Here is a 21,979-nt window from a genome sequence, read left to right on the forward strand (position 1 = left end):
GAGGTTAAATGGAACACCTCATGTTTCACATAACCAAAGATTATTTCTAATATCAATATCAAAAACTGACACCTAATTAAATGTACATGTCTTATTTTGTAAAATCCAACTGCTAACGGTATGTTTCCACTACATTAATGAACTAGTTTACACTAAACCTTTTGAGCCTTACTACCTAATAAATGATGATATATTATTAAACAAGCGAGTTTGTTTTGCTGCACTGCGTCCACTCCGATTTTAGGTTTCCTTTGAACAATTCCGTTGCTCCGAGAAGCCAAATGAAGAAAGACCGGCCTTTCATTTGGTTGGAGACGTTCAAGAGGTTTAATGGTCTCTGGGGGCATCTACTGGAAATGTGGAAAACTGCAGCCAGGACATGTTAATCACGCAGCTGTCAGTGCAGAACAAAGGGACCCGCACGGATTAAATGCCGGGCGCGCAGCACCGCGGGCAAGCGCGGAGGAGAAGCTCGGGATCGCGCTTCTTGCGCGGCCGCTGACTGGCCTTACGCGGCGCCACCAAAGCCCAGCGCCAGAACCAGGCAAACGCTGCCTGCAGGCAGTTAAACTACTCGAGTTAGAATGAGCAGGAGGCTGTGAAACGTTGGCTGTGTTTAATTTTAAAATTGAATTGTGCTATGAATATAAACCTAAAGTCCTTGTTCCCCTTTGGACGATCATTGGTGCATGCTAGGAGAAAGAGATTTCAGATGGATTTTTTAAAAAGAAATGATTTTTTAATGAAATCTGGAGCATAGCTACGTATTTATGGTTAAGACAGAGATACCAGTTAATCTGTTTTTAATTTAAAGCAGATTTGTTGTTTTTTTTTTTTTTTAATCCAGGAAATTCAACAGCCAAAAATCATAATACTTAACACAATCAGAGACGATGCTGAGAATTCACTCTTCTTCTGACTGTACACTCATCACTGAAGCCCTGTTGATGTTGCGCCATGTTTATTTACAGGGGTTAGGTAAAACAGTGCAATGAGGTCCCCTTAGTGGATCCAGTCAGGGTATCACGCATTTGTCCTACGTCAGCAGTCAGCGCGATGCAGAACTTTATGCGTGAGGTGCTGAAAATTCTGCATGATTCTCTGTGTGTGTCATGGGGGTGGGGGTGTCATAAGAATTTTTAGCACCAAATAAATAACCACCAAAAGTTAAAAGTTGCCATTTTAGTGGTACCACGTTCTAGATGACAATCTCATGCAGTATAATAGCACACAGGTGGAAGCAGCTATTTATTGAATGTGGATCTGCAAGCTTGAAAAGGCACTGCTATTGTTAACACTGTGCTTTAAGTGTACCTGGATATTGCTACAGGCATTTTATTTTCCTTAAACTATACAGCTACTTATATAATTTTCTTATATGGATTTCTTTTATTATTATCATTGTTATTCTAAAACAATCAAGAGCCATGCTGAGGAATCACAGAAACATGATTTTAATCTGCCTTTACCAGTGCAAACCCCATAAATACTAACTTTCAGTGAGGCTAATTACAATTTTTGTTGCAATCTCAAGGACCTTCCTATGTTATGGTATTTTACAAGACTCTTAAGCAATGCTGGGAGATCAGGACAGTACCATACTACATTCCCTTTAACTTAAAATCCTGCACAACAAGGCTATTTGCATTCTACCCTTTACATTGAAAGAGAGAAAAGAAAAAATGAAATTAAGAGGCCAAGAGTCAGGTACCGGTGTTAGAAATAATCAAAATAGTCAGTATAGCATAACAATTATTTATCATGAGCTTAATTCTCCATGCCTCCTGTCTGGTATGGTCAATTACAGACATGCAAAATAAATGCGAAGTCTACTATTTTCAGCTGACAGACTATTTTTTTTTTTTAGTATCAGGGCTCATATCTTTAGATTTTGTAGGATTTAATTAGTACTATAGGATAATGCCAGCTGCTGATTACAAGTGTGCTGTAGTAATCCCATTTTGTAAGGCACAAAAAGGCATGGATTAAACAACAATAGTGTATAAAATATTAAAGCGTACTTCCAGTGTAAAATAATTACTCTCACAATTATTATAATGTTTAAAAACGGTATTCAAATAGGTTTCATCCACTTGGGATTTCCTTCTGCAGTTGGCAAGTCAATGACTGATATAAATGCCTTAGATAAGGATCGCAAAATTATGAAAAAATAATAAAGATATTTTTGCTTAAGTTTATTTAAACAAATACATTTTACTTCTCCCCCCACATTTCCTGTCTATAAATCTACAAGAAAATTAAAATTACATCCAATATGTGAATACTTAGCTACTTTCTGTATATGCAAACAAAGCATAAACAAGGAGACAAGACAATTTCCTCACTAAAATTTGAAAAAGATATGCATTAAGTAAAAACAGATAAACTATACAGAACACTAAACGGTCAAGCATGCTATAAGAATTTATAACTTCAGGCTGTTCTGCCTAAGAATTGAAAGAGGAATTATTATTTAGTTATAGCTGAACAGTCAAAAACCATAACGTATTTGCAACCCCGTTAGTGACCCACATCTAAAATATAGGTAAAACTTCTGCAGGGTGTTGTTGAATACAAAAAGCACTTATGCAAATACTTGGTAAATATGGAACCTGAAGATTTGACTACTGCATTCAGTGATGCTATGACCCAGGTTACGGTGGTATAAAACCATGTACTCGCACTGCTGAAATCTACACTGTCATGTGTCTGGGCTGCAATCCACCAAAGTTAGGTACGTAGCTAACTTGAAAATATATCCGAGTCGTCTGAGTAGCTGAGTTCAGTGTGAAAATTTATATACGTAAGTACTTTGGTGAGTCAAGCTCTCAGTCGGTCAAGGTACTCAGCACATTTTCACCACATACTGCTACTGATACAAAGCTATTTAACTGAATCAGGGCGCAGCCCTCTTTAATTCTAGTTTAAAGACTGTCCGTTTAAATACTTTTCTTTTAATGAAATATTTACTGGATGGTAATATGTTAAATTGTAGACTACAGTAATCTCATTAAAGAAAGATTTGAAAGTACAGTAAAATACATTAAGTAGTAATAGATGGTTAGCTTACACATCAGAATTTTTGATTACTAAGGCTGAGTATTATATTATATTGGGGTGGGGTGCATGTGATTTAATTCCAAATTATAAAGCTGAAATAGCTAATGTCCTAATACAAAAAGCATGAAATCCTCCAAACCCTCAAATGTTATAAAAAGAATTCCCTACCCTGAATAGCAAATAAAACATACTGCATGACAATTTGTACGTATCATGAGAGGGAAGAACATCTACTTGAAGTTGACTTTCGTGACAATTCAGATTTTTTTAAATAAGAAAAAGTTTATGGAGCTATGTATTCAGAACCATTAATAGAAAGATGAAAATAAAGTATATCAGAAAATAAATATATAAGTACTTTATACCACATACAGAGGTACAATAACTTTCAGAATAAGTAATGCAGTATTTTTTATCTACTGCCTCAGTCTCCGACTGTTGTCAAACCACACTTTAACATAAATCATGCAATCAAACGTGGATGTTATAACCTGTCAGTAGGATCCCGCAAAGAACACATATACTGAACTCGCTTCCTTTTGTTCAAAGCTACACTGCCACTTTAATACTACATAAAATGAAAAATTAATCAATTATAAACATCAAAGGATGACACAGAAAAAGTATTCTAAAATGAATGTAAGTACTGTAATAATTAAGAATCCTCATTAACCCAGAAAATGGAAATATCAATTTAGCAATGAACTTTTGGAACATTCTGTCCCTAAACATAAATGCAAAGAAAGCACTAAAAATAAAGATAAAAGTGCTACCTTTATAAAAATGTTCTTCATACAAGAGCACACACACCTGTGATTATGTCAAGCATAATCAGAAAGAAACATTATCTTCATTATTCTTTCTGCTTTGTTTTCTAAATGAATTATGTTCATTAACAAAAAGTAATTCCAACCATATTTTATGGACTATTATTATTTATCAAAATTAAGTATTTCTCAACTTTCCTCTTTTATTTCAGAGCTGACCTAATGGACTGAGAGCTAGAGACATCTGAGTTTGGAACGCTTTCCATTTGACTTGCATGATTATCAGACAAGCCATTATATTTCCCTGCAAGTTTCTTTCATAGTATGTGAAATTATCTTTAGGAAAAGAAAATCATAATTATTTACTTTCTGTGTCTTCTCAAACTGATGCTCTGAATTACCATAAAACCCTATACAAGGCTATGCATTTATTATACTATTGCTATGAACAATTCCCACAGTATTTTTGCTTTTGTTTATGATATCTCATTCAGAACTTACTCAGTAGTCTAAGGACAAATAGACCACACAGAGATTAAGAGGAAAAGAAAAGAGAGGATTTTACACAATTCAGGAGGATTCACTGTGAGAATTATTAGGAAGTCACGATTGTACTGAGGCAAATTAGACTGTCTTTCTTTATTTCAGACTCTTTTTGTATGTTAGAGTTGATTCACCTTTATGGAGTGTTTTAAAAATAGAAGTCAGTTGTGTATTGCTTGTACATTATCTTCAGTACTAAATATTGTTGAAATACTGAGAAATGAAAGCACTAGAAAACCGTAAGACCAAACTTAGTAAAAACAACAAGTTACATAAAAAAGGAAAAACTTCAGCTCACTGTGTTCTTCTTTATTAAAGTATGTCATGTATTTTATCTTTGCAAGAGTTTGATGAGTTTTTGCAAGTAAAATTCTGTTTCCTCTATACTTGCTAATAGTCATGAGAATCTGTAGTTTGCACCTTCCCATTAAAAATGTATTGTATTTTTTGAAATTATTCACCCCGCCTTTTATCCAGATCATGTCTTTGAAAGGAGGAAGTAGATAATAAATGGAATAATTCATGATTTCCCATTAAATATGAAACTTTCTTTTGCAGAGTTTAGAAAATGAAGTTCTACATAATGTACAGAAGTTGATTAGAACTTTTTTTAACCTTTTCAAGAAAAACCTTTCACATTACACAAATGCACAGAGAAGTTTCTTTAGGAAAGGCAAACCATTCACTTCTCACACAGGTCTTTAGATCACTGCCTAATTACACTAAATAATATGTTTATCAGGCCTGAAATTCGCAGAGATCATTTATTTGACCAAAAAGAATGTGTGCCTCTAAGTGCTAAAATCTCTTTTTGAAAGTTGTTTAATAAACATTGAATCCTGGTCATGGCAAGCAAGATTGTTAGGAATTATTCAGACAGAAAAAAATACATATTTAAATAATATTGTGAAAGAAATTTAAAATTTATCATCTAGCTCAATAAGTGACTTGTGCCATCTCCCTTTCCACAATCAGCTGGGAGTTTGGGATAGAGTGCCTTAATTTAAAATTTCTTTTACTATGAAAGTATAAATTTCTTTGGTTCTGATTTAACCTTTTCCATAGTTTTTAGTATTTAAAAGTGAAGAAATATCCTCACAAAATGTAAATGAGTTGACACAATATTCCACCAGTTCTCAACCAGAGTAATGTGTACAAAGAGGGTCATAAGGTCCTCACACGTCATATCCAAAGATTGACATCATCAAGAACAACAAAATCTTGCTAGGATCTGAACATGAAAGGGAAAGAACAGTTTACTTCTTTCTCCTTCTGCTGCTGTGTCCTTCTTTAGCTGCCTTGAGCTCTCCTCTCTCCCTCTGTCTTTATAGGTTATACACAGAGAAAATGGAAGCAGCTCAAATCAGTGCATCACTAGAACCAAGTACTGTACAATCAAGGACTGAAATACAAGGGAAAAGCAGAATCCGCACCTACACATGGTCTGTATCTGAAATTGCCTTTTGCAAGCTTTCTAGTAATAGCAGCTGCCCCTCCTCCTTCCTTGCCTTAATGTCACACCAACAAGATATTTTTTCCCAACGCTTATTCTTGGCAGTGCCCTTCCCCTGTCCTTTGAGAGTCTCACTCCATAACACAGAAATGGTCAAATCCACCTGACAACACAAAATTCCCAAGCCTAAATTATGCATTTTTAAATTGGGAAGCTCCAGTAAAGATTTCAGGTTGTAAAAAAGAAAAGAGGGCAATATGATAAGCTGCCAATGAAAAAAGGTCCCAATCTATTTGTTGAGTAAAAGATTTCATAGGCCACCTATGAAGTCACCTTATTATTTGGTAGAGGTGACAGCTACTAAAAAGTCTGGATTAATCAAAACCCTAATCAGCTACTTGTGTTCAGCTTCCTTAAAGAACTTGTCCATCAGTGCAAAAGACTAGAATGAGGACAAATAGAAAAGCAAATAAATCTAAAACTGAGTACCAAAACTCTCATGATTTAAATAACTTACAAACAGAGGACAAGATCAGAAGCAGCCCATTCTAATAGTAGGGCTTACTGGTCTGTCGTGGCTATGATGAAAATAAAGAATAAAACACCATTCAAGCTAGGCCTTCTCCTCTCCATCAGCTCACAAACCCCATTCTTCTCCCTTAGTCGCCTCTAATCAGGTGAGGAAGTTTCTTCCTCTTTAGTCTTGGAGGACTGGAGATGAAGTTGAATATTCAGACACAAACTGGTAGAAGAAGTAAGGATGTAGGAAAGAAATCTTTTATTTCCACAAACTTACCTTGAGCACTAACACTTAATCCCTCATTAATTTTCAAAATTTTTTTTTCCTTAACTCTACTTAGCTGATGCTGACACTGAAAACAGCAGAAACTTGGGGGAGGGGGCAGTAAATAATTTGTCCCTGTTAATTCTCTCACTGAAGAATGGAAAAATAATCTTCTATCAGATGGCACTGACAGAAGATTTAAAATCGATGCCGGGTCACTTTTGTTCTGGACCAGCTGGCTTCTTGTAAAAATGATGCCTCAGGAATTAGTGAATGCAACTCTCTAAGACCTGTACCTGATCCTTTTTACAGCCTTCAAAATCCAACAGTTCTTCAGTGTGGGATTCAGCAGTAAATGTACATGTCTACATCTCAACTGGTCACCCTAAACTCTCTCTCTAAGCAATGGAGAAAAACAGGTGCTTCAGAAGTAGTATTCTAAAGCAGTTGTCTGAATCCTAAAAGGTGGTGCTCAAGTAATCAAATTACTTACTCTTAATTATTTCCACTGATTATATGGGGTGATTAACATAGTCCTCTGGATCAGTTAAACTTACATGAAAATGCCTTTGCTCTTTTTGCAAAGGACAAAGGTTTATGGAAGCACCAGTAATCATTTCTAGAGCAAAAATATTATATACCAGTTTTCAGCATGCAATCTGCAAAGTAATTTAATGATTGATCTTCCCAGTATTAGCTGAGATGGCTGGCAATTGCTCTGGGGGTCACAGCCCACCAGAATCACAGATTGGTTTGGGTTGGAAGGGATCTTAAAGATCACTAGTTCCAACCCCTGTGCCATGGGCAGGGACACCTTCCACTAGCCCAGGTTGCTCAAAGGCCCGTCCAACCTGGCCTTGAACCCTTCCAGGGAGGGGGCAGCCACAGGTTCTCTGGGCAACCTGTGCCAGTGTCTCACCACCCTCACAGGGAAGAATTTCTTCCTTGTATCCAATCTAAATCTGCCCTCATTCAGTTTAAAGCTGTTACCCCTCATCCTATCCCTACATGCCCTTGTAAAAAGTCCCTCCCCATCTCTCCTGTAGCCCCCTTTAAGTACTGGAAGGCCGCTATAAGGTCTCCCCAGAGCCTTCGCTTCTCCAGGCTGAACGACCCCAACTCTCTCAGCCTGTCCTTACAGGGGAGGTGCTCCAGTCCCCTGATCATCTTTGTGGCCTCCTCTGGACCCGCTCGAGGAGGTCCGTGTCCTTCTGATGTTGGGGTCCTGTGGTGGTTTAGCCCCTGCCGGGGTCTGAGACCACGCGGCCGCTGCCCCTCCCCCACAAAGGGAGTGAAATACAAAGCCCCAAGACTGAAATAAGGAAAGGTTTAATACAACAATGCAATAGCAACACAACAAACAACAACAATAACAATAACAGTAATAGTGATAGCAATGAACAGAGCGAAATAGCTACCAAATACAGCAGTTTGAAGCACGATGTACAAAACCACGAGTGCACCGCGCTCCGCGCCAGGAAAATGTGACCTGCCAGGATGTGACGTCCGCATGGTATCTGAATAACCCGGCTAGAGCTCCCCCCCACACTGCTGGGGAAACTTAACCCTATCCTGGTTAAACCAGGACAGGTCCCCAGAGCTGGACACAGCACTGCAGGGGGGTGTCTCATGAGAGCAGAGGGGGAGAATCCCCTCCCTTGAGGGGCCACACTTCTCTTGATGCAGCCCAGGACACGGTTGGCTTTCTGGTCTGTGAGCACACATTGCTGGCTCACAGTCAGTTTTCCATCTGCTAATACCCCCAAGTCCTTCTCCGCAGGGCTACTCTCAATCCACTCATCACCCAGCCTGTACTTGTGCTTGGGATTGCCACGACCCATGTGCAGGACCTTGCCCTTGGTCCTGCTGAACTCCATGAGGTTTGCATGGGCCCACCTCTCCAGCCTATCCAGGTCCCTCTGTTTTAGCAATCCATTGTATCGCTCAATTTTCTCAGAGGCTGGTGCATGGTAGGGAATGTGATATATCCACTCAATGCCATGTTCTTTGGCCCAGGAGTCTATGAAATTGTTTCGGAAATGTGTCCCATTATCTGACTCAATTCTTTCTGGCGTGCCATGCCGCCATAAGACTTTCTCCTCAAGGCCTGAAATGGTGTTCTGGTCAGTGGCATGGGACACGGCATAAGTTTTCAACCAACCAGTGGCTGCTTCCACCATTGTAAACACATAGTGTTTGTCATGCCGAGTTTGTGGGAGCAAGATATAATCAATCTGTCAGGCCTCCCCATATTTATATTTTGACCATTGTTCTCCATACGAAATGGGCTTTAACTGTTTGGTTTGCTTGATTGTAGCACACATCTCACATTCATGGATTACCTGTGCAATAGCATCCATGGTTAAGTCCACTCCTCAGTCACGAGCCCATCTATATGTTGCATCTCTTCCCTGATGGCCTGAGGAGTCATGGGCCCAGCAAGTCAGAAATTGTTCACCCTTATGTTGCCAGTCCGGATCTATTTCAGCCACCTTGATCTTGGCAGCCTGATCCACCTGTTGGTTGTTCTGATGTTCTTCAGTGGCCCGGCTCTTGGGTACGTGAGTGTCTACATGGCATACTTTCACAACCAGATTCTCTACTCGAGCAGCAATATCTTGCCATAATTCAGCAGCCCAGATGGCTTTGCCTGTGCGCTGCCAGTTGCTCCGTTTCCACTGCTGTACCACCCCCACAGCGCATTTGCCACCATCCATGAGTCAGTATAGAGGTAGAGCACCGGCCACTTTTCTCGTTCAGCAATATCCAAGGCCAGCTGGACGGCTTTCACCTCTGTGAACTGACGCGATTCACCTTCTCCTTCAGCAGCTTCAGTAACCCGTCATGTGGGGCTCCATACAGCTGCCTTCCACCTTCGATGTTTTCCCACAATGCGATAGGACCCGTCGGTAAACGGGACATATCGCTTCTCATTATCCAGTAGTTTAGTATATGGTGGGGCCTCTTCAGCACGTGCTACCTCTTCCTCTGGTGCCATTCCAAAATCTTTGCCTTCTGGCCAATTTGTGATCACTTCCAATATTCCCAGACGGCTGGGGCTCCCTATTTGAGCCCGTTGTGTGATTAATGCGACCCATTTACTCCACGTGGCATCAGTTGCATGGTGTGTAGAGGGGACACTCCCTTTGAACATCCAGCCCAGCACTGGCAGTTGGGGTGCCAGGAGGAGCTGTGTTTCAGTCCCGATCACCTCTGAAGCACCTCGGACCCCTTCATATGCTGCCAGTATCTCCTTTTTGGTTGGAGTTTAGCGGTCTTCTGATCCTTTGTATCCCCGACTCCAAAACCCCAGGGATCGACCCCAAGTCTCCCCTGATGCTCTCTGCCAGAGACTCCAGGTAGGGCCATTCTTCCCGGCTGCAGTGTAGAGCACATTTTTAACATCTTGCCCTGTACAAACTGGCCCAAGGGCTACTGCATGAACTATTTCCTGCTTAATTTGTTCAAAAGCCTGTTGCTGCTCCAGGCCCCATACAAAATCATTCTTTTTCCGAGTCACTTGACAGAGAGGGCTGACAATCTGACTGTAATTTGGAATGTGCAGTCTCCAGAAACCCACAACACCCAAGAAAGCTTGTGTTTCCTTTCTGTTAGTCGGTGGGGACATTGCTGTTATTTTATTAATCACCTCCATTGGAATCTGACAGCATCCATCTTGCCATTTTACTCCTAAAAACTCGATCTCTTGTGCAGGTCCCTTGACTTTACTACGCTTTGTGGCAAAACCTGCTCTCAGAAGGATTTGGATTATTTTCTCCCCTTTCTCAAAAACTTCTGCTATATTACCCCATATAATGATATCATCAATGTACTGTAAATGTTCTGGGGCTTCACCTTGTTCCAGTGCAGTCTGGTTCAGTCCATGGCAAATGGTGGGGCTTGTTTCCACCCCTGGGGCCGTCGATTCCAGGTGTATTGGACACCCCTCCAGGTAAAAGCAAACTGTGGCCTGCATTTGCTGCCAGAGAGATGGAGAAAAGATGCGTTGGCAATATTAATCGTGGCATACCACTTGGCTGCCTTCTACTCTAGTTCATATTGAAGTTCTAACACGTCTGGCACAGCAGCACTCAGCGGTGGCGTGACTTCATTCAGGCCATGATAGTCCACTGTCAATCTCCACTCTCCATTAGACTTCTGCACTGGCCATATGGGGCTCTTAAAAGGGGAGCACATCTTGCTGATGACTCTTTGGCTCTCTAGCTGATGAATCAGTTTATGGATAGGGATTACAGCGTCTCGATTGGTGCGGTATTGCTGTCGGTGCACGGTTGTAGTGGCAGTTGGCACCCGTTGTTCTTCAACCCTCATTAATCCCACAACAGAAGGATCCTCTGATAGACCAGGCAACACAGACAGCTGTTTAATTCCTTCTGTTTCCAAGGCAGCTATACCAAAAGCCCACCGATACCCTTTTGGGTCCTTAAAATACCCTCTTCCGAGATAATCTATGCCAAGAATACATGGAGCGTCTGGGCCAGTCACAATGGGGTGTTTTTCCCACTCTTTTCCACTTAGGCTCACCTCGGCCTCCAATACAGTCAACTGTTGAGACCCCCCTGTCACTCCTGAAATACAAACGGGTTCTGCTCCTTTAAAATTTGATGGCACTAGAGTGCATTGCGCACCAGTGTCCACTAGAGCCTTATACTGCTGGGCGTCAGACATGCCAGGCCATCGAATCCACATGGTCCAGTAAGCTTGGTTGTCCCTGTCCTCTGCCTGGCTGGAGGCAGGGCCCCTCTAATGTTGGTCATAATACCCGCTAATGACAAATGGGTTAGTGTGGTGTGCACGGGTTTCAGCCTCATCTTGATCACTCACTTCTTGTGAATACAAGTCAGAAGTTCTTCTCATAGGATCATGAGCAAAGTCAACCTTTCTGCTCTGTTTGGGCACTTGATTACTGGAAACCGGAGCAGCATTTCTCCTGAAAGGACCACGTTTTGTACTTGTTCTTCCTTCCAGCTCACATACCCGCTCTTCTAGAAGGTAGGTAGGTTTTCCATCCCATTTCTTCATGTCTTCTCCATAGTCACACAGGCAATGCCACAGCTTCCCCCGTGGTGTGTACCGGTTCTCTCGAGTAGAGAAACGATTGCCCCTAATAGCCAAGATTCTAGTCCTTGCAGGTGGGGAGTAGGACATGTTCTCTTTAAATTGCTGGAAATCTTGAGATAATTTGTTCACAGCACGATGATGGGGGAAGAGACACTTTCTTCATATTGTTGTAGTCGGTGAGCCAGTTCATTCACTGTTGGTCCCTCTTTGTCTTTCCAGTTCATTAGTGCTAATGCACTGGCATATGATGAGGGTGTGCTCTGTATAAAAGTCCTCCACATGGGCCGGGTGCATCGGACTTCATCTGGATCTGTGGGTAGCCGTGCATTATCTGGGTCATAGTAAACTACCTCCCGCACAGCTAGCTCCCTCAAGTATTGAATGCTTCTTTCCATAGTGGTCCACTTACTTGGTCGACATGCAAAATCTTCCTTGAAGGTATACCCCTCCCTCACACTTGACAGAAGTTGCCTCCAGAGACTGAGATTTTGTGTCTCCTTTCCAATGGCTTTGTCAATGCCCCCTTCCCTAGACAGGGATCCCAGCTGCCTCGCCTCCCTGCCCTCTAGTTCCTTGTCACTGGCCCCGCTATCCCAGCATCGGAGCAGCCAGGTAACGAGCTGCTCATCTGGATGGTGGCTGAAATCTTTTCTTATGTCTTGTAACTCACTCAAGCATAAGGATTGGGTGACTATCACTGGCTCTGCCTCCTTCTCCTGTTCTTGTGATGGGCCTGGTTCATCATCACCCTGTACACTGCGAGGGGATTTTCTTGTGTATTTCTTCTTCTGTATGGGAGCAACTGTCATCCCTGGGCATGACATCACATGGTATGAAATACTCCAATGAAAGTTAACTCCATCCTGGTTGAAACCAGGACACTCTGGATGGTACATCCCTTCCCTCCAGCATGTCAACTGCACCACATAGCTCAGTGTCGTTGGCAAACTTGCTGAGGGTGCACTCATGGGTTGGTCCTCTGGTTCAGCTGCAGTGCCTGTTCTCGGGCTTGTAGTGGCTGCAGTTTCTGTTACTTGGTTACCAGGTGCAGAGCCCTTCTCTTGCGTGGGCTATGCCCCTGCATGTTGCAGTGAGCTGTGCCTCCCTGGAATTACCCAGGTGACAACATACTTTTTCCAAATATTCCACTAGTTCTTCAGGATTCTGCACCTGTGCAGGAGTGAAGTTTCAATACACTGGAGGTGCCCACTGTTCTAGGTACTTGCCCATTCTACTCCACACCCCCAGCCACTCATAATTCTCCAACCTTGGGGTAGGTTTCCAAGTGATACTCTTAAATAGTTGCTTAACCCTGAACAAAACCTGAACCACATGCAGGAACACACTAGCTCCTAACAGCATGGCAACCATGTTTATGTCAACATTCCAAAGATATTTGAACTCCCCAAATTTCTCAAACACAACTGTAAATAGCCTCAGGGCCGATGACTGCACGCTATCATAGATGAGCATCACATAGTACAACAGAAACAAAACCTTAACCCAACTCTCACGGAAGGTGAGCAACAGCATAGGAAACACGTATTGCAAATGAGGTGATAAGATCTTATGGAGCCAAGCAACCCACATTTTACCCATTTTGTTGTTATCTCAAAAAAAAAAACCCTCAGTGCCCCACATTGGGCACCAAAAACTGTTGAGGTTTGAACTCAGCCGGCAGCCAGACGCCACGTGGCCAGCCGTTCACCTCCCCCCTCCCCAGTGAAATAGGGGAGGGACAAAAAGAAGAGAATTCGTAGGTTGAATAAAAAGAAAAAATTTACTAAATATGACAAGAGAACAACAGTAACAATAATGAGTCCAAAAGGAAATGGGTAAAATGCAGCAGTGGCTTACCGAGCGCAGCGACCGCCCCCACAGCAACATGCGACCAGACCTGAACCCAAAAACAGTGCGCACCTGAGAGAGCCCACCCACCTGTATCCCTGGGCATGACATCACATGGTATGAAATACTCCAATGAAAGTTAACTCCATCCTGGTTGAAACCAGTACACTCTGGATGACACATCCCTTCCCTCCAGCATGTTGACCGCACCACATAGCTCGGTGTCATTGGCAAACTCGCTGAGGGTGCACTCGATCCCACTGTCCATGTCGCCAACAAAGATGTTAAACAGCACCAGTTCCAACCCCGACCCCTGAGGAACGTCACTCCTCACTGCTCTCCACTTGGACATTGAGCTGTTGACCACAACTCTTTGAGTGTGACCATCCAGCCAATTCCTTATCCACCGAGGGGTCCATCCGTCAAATCCACATCTCTCCAATTTAGAGACAAAGATGTTGTGTGGGACAGTGTCAGATGCTTTGCACAAGTCCAGGTAGATGACATCAGTCACTCATTCCTTATCCACCAGCACTGTAACCCTGTCACAGGGCCACCAAATTCTTCAGGCACGATTTGCCCTTCATGAAGCCATGTTGGCTGTCACCAATCACCTCCTTATTTTCCATGTGCCCTAGTACAGTTTCCAGGAGGATCCGCTCCATGATCTTACTGGGCACAGAGGCGAGACTGACTGGCCTGTAGTTCCCCGGGTCTTCCTTTTTTCCCTTTTTAAAAATGGAATGAAAGCCTTTGACTTTTTGTGTTCCAGATAATCTTGATGTGGACCTGCCTTCTGGTGAATTCTAAGCAGAACAATCCACTATATCTCACAAACATCTGATCAAATGCATATAAGATAATAGTGTCTCCTGCCTGAAAAAGTCATATCAGAGCATGTTGTTACTGACACAAATTTATCAAGGCAAGCTTTCCATAACACACTGATCCACCACTCACAAGACAGAAAACACAAATACAAATTTTCTGCATCTCTAGGTCAGTCTGTACTGTCTCTGTATAATAATTTAGATGTCACCTGACTACCAATGAGTCTTGAGTGAGGACACTAGAACTCCATCATATGATTCACAGAAATACATCTAGAAAAATCGCTAATGTAATATTTTTTTGTTACTACTAAATAAAACTGTTCCTCTCATCAAAAAGATTTCAAAGTCTCTCTTTCTAGCCTCTAACTCTTTTTTGATGATAGGGTCATCTTTGGACAACTTCCATTTGTATGAAGTGGAAAGAACTGCTACTTGATCTTTCTGGCCCTGACAAAAAGATCAGAAAACAGGAATGACAATATAAAATTCCGGTCCATTCTAGGCTCCAAACTCATTTGAAGATTCAACCCTGGAATCAATCTCTTGATGCCTTACTTTACAGCTCATCATGAACTTTTTGACTCTTAGATAAGTCATAAGGACAATTTTTAATTTTTATTGCAACCCGATTTTGAGCCATTAATGATTTGGTGAGTCAAGACCAAGACAAGAACAGAAAGTATCAGGGAAAGCACCCTGAAGGTCAGTGGAGTCAGCCAACTTTGTCATAAGCTTACGAAAGCCCAATTCTGTGGCAAGAAAGCAGTCACATTCTGCATTAATGGAAACATTTACTTTCTTTCCATTTCCAGCTTCTTACACCACATTCACTTCTTCTTTCAAGTTAAAGTCTTAGAGAAGGAAGCAAAACAAAATCAGTGAAAAACCCAAAGCAATATACTGTTTTAATATAATTAAAGTACTATCTTTCTTAAGCACTGTTTTTTCTTCCCCTTCTATCATATCACCCTGGGACAAAAAATTATTACAAAGAAAAAAAAAGAAAAACATCTCCACATTTTTTCACAGAAAAATGGTATTATAACATAAGAACACTTAATGGAATTCTTCTCATTTGCTGAAGTTTGGAACAGAGTACAATAATGTATAATAGAAGGACACCTCTGTTTCCTTCAACTATGAAGAAACTAGCTTATCTTAATTTTAAAGAATGTTGTGAAGGATACAATTTTAGGGAACAGCTTTAAAGAACGATGCTTGTTTCCATAAATGTGATACTACCCATACATTCCTTTATTTAGGAATAAATTTGATATCCGCCTAACATGCACCAAAAAAAAATGTGGCTACAAGAATTTGTCTTGACAAAAAAATGACTGACTTATTAAGTTAACCTCCATATTAAACAAAAGTACAGATATTTAGGTGGCAAAAGAAAGATATCCTATCCTTTTATAAAGAAGTGAAATAATCTACTTCTGGAATGGAAACAATATTTAAAAAACTACACAGCATAAGTTTTGCTCACACGTTTTTAATAAAAACATCTGTTGTCTGCTGAGACATACATTGATTTCAGGAAGATCATTTACAGATATGGCATTGCCTTGCTTTATAAATTGTCTTAAAATTACAGTTGATGCATTTAGTTTTCTATAACTAGGTTAGCCTAGTACTAATATAAGTGTGTAGCTGCTAGTTTGTTGCCATTTGTTTGCTCTCAAATGATTGTATCAGGTTTATGGAACAGCACTAGTAAATTACATACTATATATATGTAATTGATGACTTATCAAAAGCAAAAATTCTGAGAATAATTAAATACACAGAACATGAATGTAGTCTTTTAAAATATGCACTTAAAAAAATCTCCATAGAAATACACCAGAAAACATATATTTCAGTTTAATCTTCTAAGAGGCTTTGATAACTGAAAACCAGCGTATTACTAAATGGTAAGGAAACACCCCACTTTGTGTAGGTATTGCAGAACAGATGATAAAATTCTCACTTTATTGTGGATTCCCTTGCTGGTTTTCTTTTCCACAACTTCCAGACTTAGGGTTTGGATATAAAAAGAAAAATCACATAGGAAGGGTTTTGGGGTTGTTTTTCTTTTTCCGGCTTGTTTGTTTGTGGGATTTTTTTGTTGTTTTAATAGCAGTAAAAGGCTGACCTGATCAAATCAGAGCTGTAAAATGCACTCTGGAGCCCCAAGGCCTTCCTAAAATAGCCGTGACTTCCTGTGCGATCACAGAGAGAACCCTTCTGTCCCTTGCACGGTGTGTGTCCTGCGGAAATCCACCGGCGATGAAGACTGAAACAGCTCACTGGGAAGGCAAGTCAGTCTGCAACAACTGTTGCAGTGTAATAACTACAGCAGCACCGCACAACTGGTGCGGAACTAGAGTGACAGTAAGTGAATGTACTTATTTCTGTGCTTGCTCCCTGAGGTCTGGTACTTTTTCACCCCTCACAGTGCAACTATGTCACCCTTAGTTCAGGGGACAGGACCTCTGTCAACACAGCATTTGCTCAGGAAGGATCTGTTCCTTATGTTGGTCCAGCTCATGCAGAATGTGACTGAGTCACAGACCAATCTTAGGTTCCTTGTCTTTAAGCAGGGAATATCTAAACCAGCTATGACACCTAGCATGATTAGTATGACAGCATGATCAAAGGTAACTGTCCCACATGAACCATGTGTACTCACAAAGCAGTAACATGGCACTTCCCACTGCCTCACCTAACTCACTTTCCTGTCACTGTCAGGCTGCTCTCTCCCACAGACTGTGACCATGATAACAGAGTCTCTCCTACAGAAACAAAGGAGCAAATTGAACTTTGCAAACCCTAGGATGACATATTGAGAAGGTCCTGCCCAATTCCATAACTGAACTAATCTTTAGTCCATCGTCTTTGAACCTCGTCTTAATCCAAATAAAAGAAGTGCAGTACAAGTTTGCTTTAGACTGCTCTCCTACATCATCAGACCAGACACATTACAATCTTTCTACTGACGGTCAGGACACTTATCAGCTTTATCATGTTACCACTGTGAAGGCAAATTGGATATGTATCACAGGAAAGCAAAGTGTGTCTGCTGGCTGAGAATTATATGGTATGGCCTTAGGATGCTGTCAAAGTTATCACCCCTGAACTCAAATCCGTTAATTTTCCAGATTTTCATTTGAAAGTTTTTAGGGAAAGGTCGCAGGTACATTCTTAGGCTAGGAAGGAGAAAAGAGGCATGTCTTGCAAGAAACTAGCTGGTTGAATTCCTGTCTGACTGATAGAATGTTTTTGTGCTGCAAGGGTGATCTTGCAATATTAATTGTTAAGGTGCCTAGAGCCCTTGTATACGCATCTTTTTATTATTTAAATATTGAAATAAATAAATCATCTCACTTAAGCAACCAGCAATTCAGATTTGTTAGAATTCTTTCATTAATTTTGATGGTGCTGAACCCCAGATCTGTTAAAAGACTCCAGAAGAATAAGTCAGTCATAGTCTCTTGTAACTTCTAAATGTAAATACCTCAGCTGTAAGAAAGCAAAAGTTATCTACATTTCTTTCATTCATTGGGTTTTTAAATAACTAATGGTGTCTTAAATGCTTCATGGCAGAAGTCAGCACTTGGGCTTGGCTAAATAATAATTCAGAATTACAAGAATGTGTATGTCGGTATACTAAGCTTCCACCCCAGAGGAGATATTTCACAGAGACTTAGAAAAAAAAAGCAAAAAAAAGCAGCACAATTTCAAATATAATTACTGACACAGTCTTAACAGTAATGTTACAAATGTGATATAATACTTCGGTAAATATACAAATTAGTAAAACCAAGCAGTTAAATGCTTTGATATATTTAAGATCAGGAGAAATGAACCATCATTATTTAATATCAACTTCAATTTTTAAATGCCAAGTTCCACTAAAAAGGGTAGGGCCTAGGGAACTTTAAATTTAAATGATTATGATGACTAGAAACAAAGGAAACAATAAACTTATGGATGTTAAAATGCCTCAAAAAAGCCAACTTACGCAGCAGCTTCTTGTTTTGACAACCCTTTGATATTCTTCGCCAAATAATCATCTATGTCATCTTTGTCTTTGATCAAATGAATCCTAAATTTAAATAAAAAAAAATTAAAAGAAACACTGTGAGGTGCTAACATAGACTTCTGCAGCATATATAATATATTAGCATTGCCAAGTAGAGCTAAAACCCGAAATATCGACAAAGTAATATATCAGATATTCTATAAACATATACAAATATTTTTTAAATTTTTTGGTCTGTAGCTATTTCAAATCTTTATTTCTGAAAGAAAACAGAACTGGTATTAGTTTTCAAGGATCTAGTTATCTGATATTTCTATCTAAACTAGAAGAAACTGTGTATTACCTAAATCAATAATTGCTTAAGCTATCCATATTTAAACGGTTTTCTAAACCAGAACCATTACACTTTTGCATTATCAGTATGGACCAGAGTGGCCAATCTATTTTGTATTTAAGTTTTTCAAAATTAAAACCAAGAAAATCAACAAAAAACAATCCCGGACCCAGCTCAAAATGCTTTCCTTAGAGCAATGCAGATTTCTAATACTGCTCTCAGCTTTCCACAGTTTGAGCAGCATATTGCAAAAGGTGGTCCACTAAAGGGGTAAGCCAAAGGGCTTTAGAATAAACAGCAAATTTCAGGATGCATGGATCCAATTTTTAAATTTGAACTGGATATTATTTCACTTTTCACTTGAGCCATCATCTTTTTGCATGTCCACTCTGATACACGAGAGGCCTTGAATTTTAAAGAATAATATGTACTTACTGGCTATAAGGTGTATTTAAATAGATTCTGATATCCCAACTGTAGAGGGCATTATCTTGATAAAAGTAATGTGAATTTATTTTTATTCTTCTTTAAAAGAGCATAAAGATTGTCTGGTTAATCACTCAAAGATAAAAGAAATTCAACATTAGTGTTCCACATAAATCTATTACTTTCCTCTTTCTCTGTCTGTATTACACTGCTGTCTTTCGTTACAGGGATGAGAGTAAATTCTTTTCATAATGTTAGCTAATATAAGCATCATGCTCCTTATTGCTCTGAGAATACCAAAGACACTTCATGAAGTTCATTTAAATGAAAACAAAATAGCTAAGGAATGTAGAGATATTTTGACATGTCTGTGTTTAAAACAATGTAATAGTGAAAACTTCCGACACAAATATGGCATTTGTTCCAGAATTTACTACTACTGAGCTGCACCAACAGAGGCTTATGCTTGCAAGCTGCATGTAACACAATCCATGTGAGTTGCTACTGACCATGCAAAATGTACAACTTATGGATATTGTCACGAAAATTTGGTTATAACCAATACCAAAATTTAATCAGTATCAAAAATTTCACACCAAAATAGTCACAATTTAATGTCATTAGGATAATGAAGATAAGGTAATTATTGTATATTTTAAACTGATGTAAAACATATTTCCAGGTACAATAGGTTTATATGAGGTAATAGAAAAATTGAAAAATAGTATCTCTGGGTAATTAAATATATTCAGTAGACAACACAAAAAACCCTGACTGACCTTTGTACTTGAAGACTGCAAAAATGAGCTTTCTGCACATCAGTAGCCCAAGGGAACACAGCAGCTATGGGGAGGACGGGGTGCAGGGGAGTGCAAACCTCCAAACTGAAACAGTCGACTACAACAGTCAAATTCCTAGGCATCACTATCAGCTTGCTGCAATTTAATCTACACTGCAGTTAAAAATCATCTCAAACTGGAACACAGGAAAGCCTGATGCCTTCTCATTATCTTCTCAAAGGTATTTTAATAAAAAACCATCAGGGGAAAAGTCCCTAGAATCACTGCAATTTAAAATGTCATCTGCCTTATAGTCAAGGTATAAATTTCTGAGTTCCAATTGGTAACACCCTCTAACTTAAAGACAACTACAGCCAAGGGGAAAAAACCAAAAGCAACAATTTGCAAACCTATTACTGTTTACATAAGTTCTGCATTGGACTGATGCAACTACAAATATGGTGACACATCATGAAGAATTTAAGTTACTAAAAACAATGAATACTTATCTCCTCCTGGCTGTTATTATCAATGATGTTAATGTAGCAATAACAAAGAAAAGACAGGCAGATGATACATAGGAAAAAGTACACAGAGAAAATTCCATCATCTCAAATAACTATTATTTAAAATGGCTTGTTATATGCAATGAGAATTAAAAAAAATAGACATACTTAATGTGAAGAACTGAGACTGTGACTTGGAATGGATATTGTTTCTTAATAGAGAAATGAAGGGAGGATGGCACTGGCTAAGACATTGTTTCTTTTCTTCCAGAAATTGTCACTTGCTTTTTCCAAACTGTTTTAGCCTTATTTCTCCAGTGTTTTCATGATGACTCACCATATTTCATAAATAGTTCATAAAAAATCTACTTCACCTGTAAATTGGCTTGTATTTAATTTTAAATCACTCACTTATTAAAGACAAATATATTTTAATCCAATGGACACCTATTCCAGAGTTAACATTTTACACCATGCATTCCTATAGCTACTTCTGTTACAAGTCTACAGAGCAAAAAAATAGCTACTGATTATTTTTAGAAAGAAACTTCATGATAAGTACACCTGACTTTTTAAATAAAGAACAGAACAAATTCTTGTAAAGGACCAAATTGATGCTCACATAACTTTCTATCCCCACTGCCTATTCTGTTAACTCAGACTCCAGTTTTCTCAACATTTCCTATCAAAGAAAACAGCAGAACTTGTCTTGCTCTAATCACTAGGCATCTAACAGCATGGTCTAAACTATTACTTTGCTACAAATAGGCACAACTTCTATAGGACTGCTGCAGAATGACCTTGAACATGAAACACCCCAAGTAAAGGGAAGAAACAAGACTACCTCTGGGGTGAGTTCTTCAGCAATGTAGATATTGGGAAAAGTGATGGCTGTAGAACATGGCCTCAGCCATAAAAGATTTAAAAAAATATATAAAATTGTAAGACATTGCTGTATGTCCTTATTCTATCAATGTTTGAGAGGACACCTATCAGCATGAGCCCCTCAGAAAGACTTGGCCCAAGGATGCCATGTTTCTAGATCCTTACTGCTTTTAGACACAGACATGGAGCTGCTGAATTCTGAGATGCCAAAGGCTAAGGGGGATGAATGCAGGATTGCAGAGAAAAAAATAAAAAAATAAAAAAAAATAGGAGGAAGAAGAAGAAAATAACCACATTTTTTTCTGAAATGGAGGTGATTCCAGGAAAAAGAGCACAGTGGGGCAGAATAGTAACTGAGACACCAGTGCACACTGAGGAAGACAAAACTATATGGATACAAGTAACTAAGAGGAGAAATGAGTGCAACAGAACGGAAAGCCATGTAGGCGTGTGCAAGATGATGGCTTGAAAGTATTACGGCATTGTTGTTAACTCAGTTATTAAGTACAGGATAATGCTTTTTCAAGCCAGTTTTATTCATTATATTTTGAGAGATGCAAAACTGTTTTGTGACTGAATGAAAAAACAAATCCTCTTTTTTCATCCAAATAAGCACATTTTCAATGACCTACATTCGTATCAATGCTAAATG

The 21,979-nt window shown here is 39.7% G+C and overlaps 1 protein-coding gene across 1 annotated transcript in view; it reads right to left on the minus strand.

The window, feature by feature from the left end:
- Positions 1–21,979, minus strand: part of TTC29 (tetratricopeptide repeat domain 29) — a 231,702-nt gene that overhangs the window by 119,322 nt on the left and 90,401 nt on the right. The window contains exon 3 of the mRNA XM_074821508.1: positions 18,377–18,460. Coding sequence (XP_074677609.1) covers positions 18,377–18,460 — 84 coding nt within the window. The remainder of the gene's footprint in view (positions 1–18,376; positions 18,461–21,979) is intronic.

Source organism: Strix aluco, chromosome 4 (assembly GCF_031877795.1).
Source record: "Strix aluco isolate bStrAlu1 chromosome 4, bStrAlu1.hap1, whole genome shotgun sequence".
Classification (NCBI taxonomy): Eukaryota; Metazoa; Chordata; class Aves; order Strigiformes; family Strigidae; genus Strix; species Strix aluco.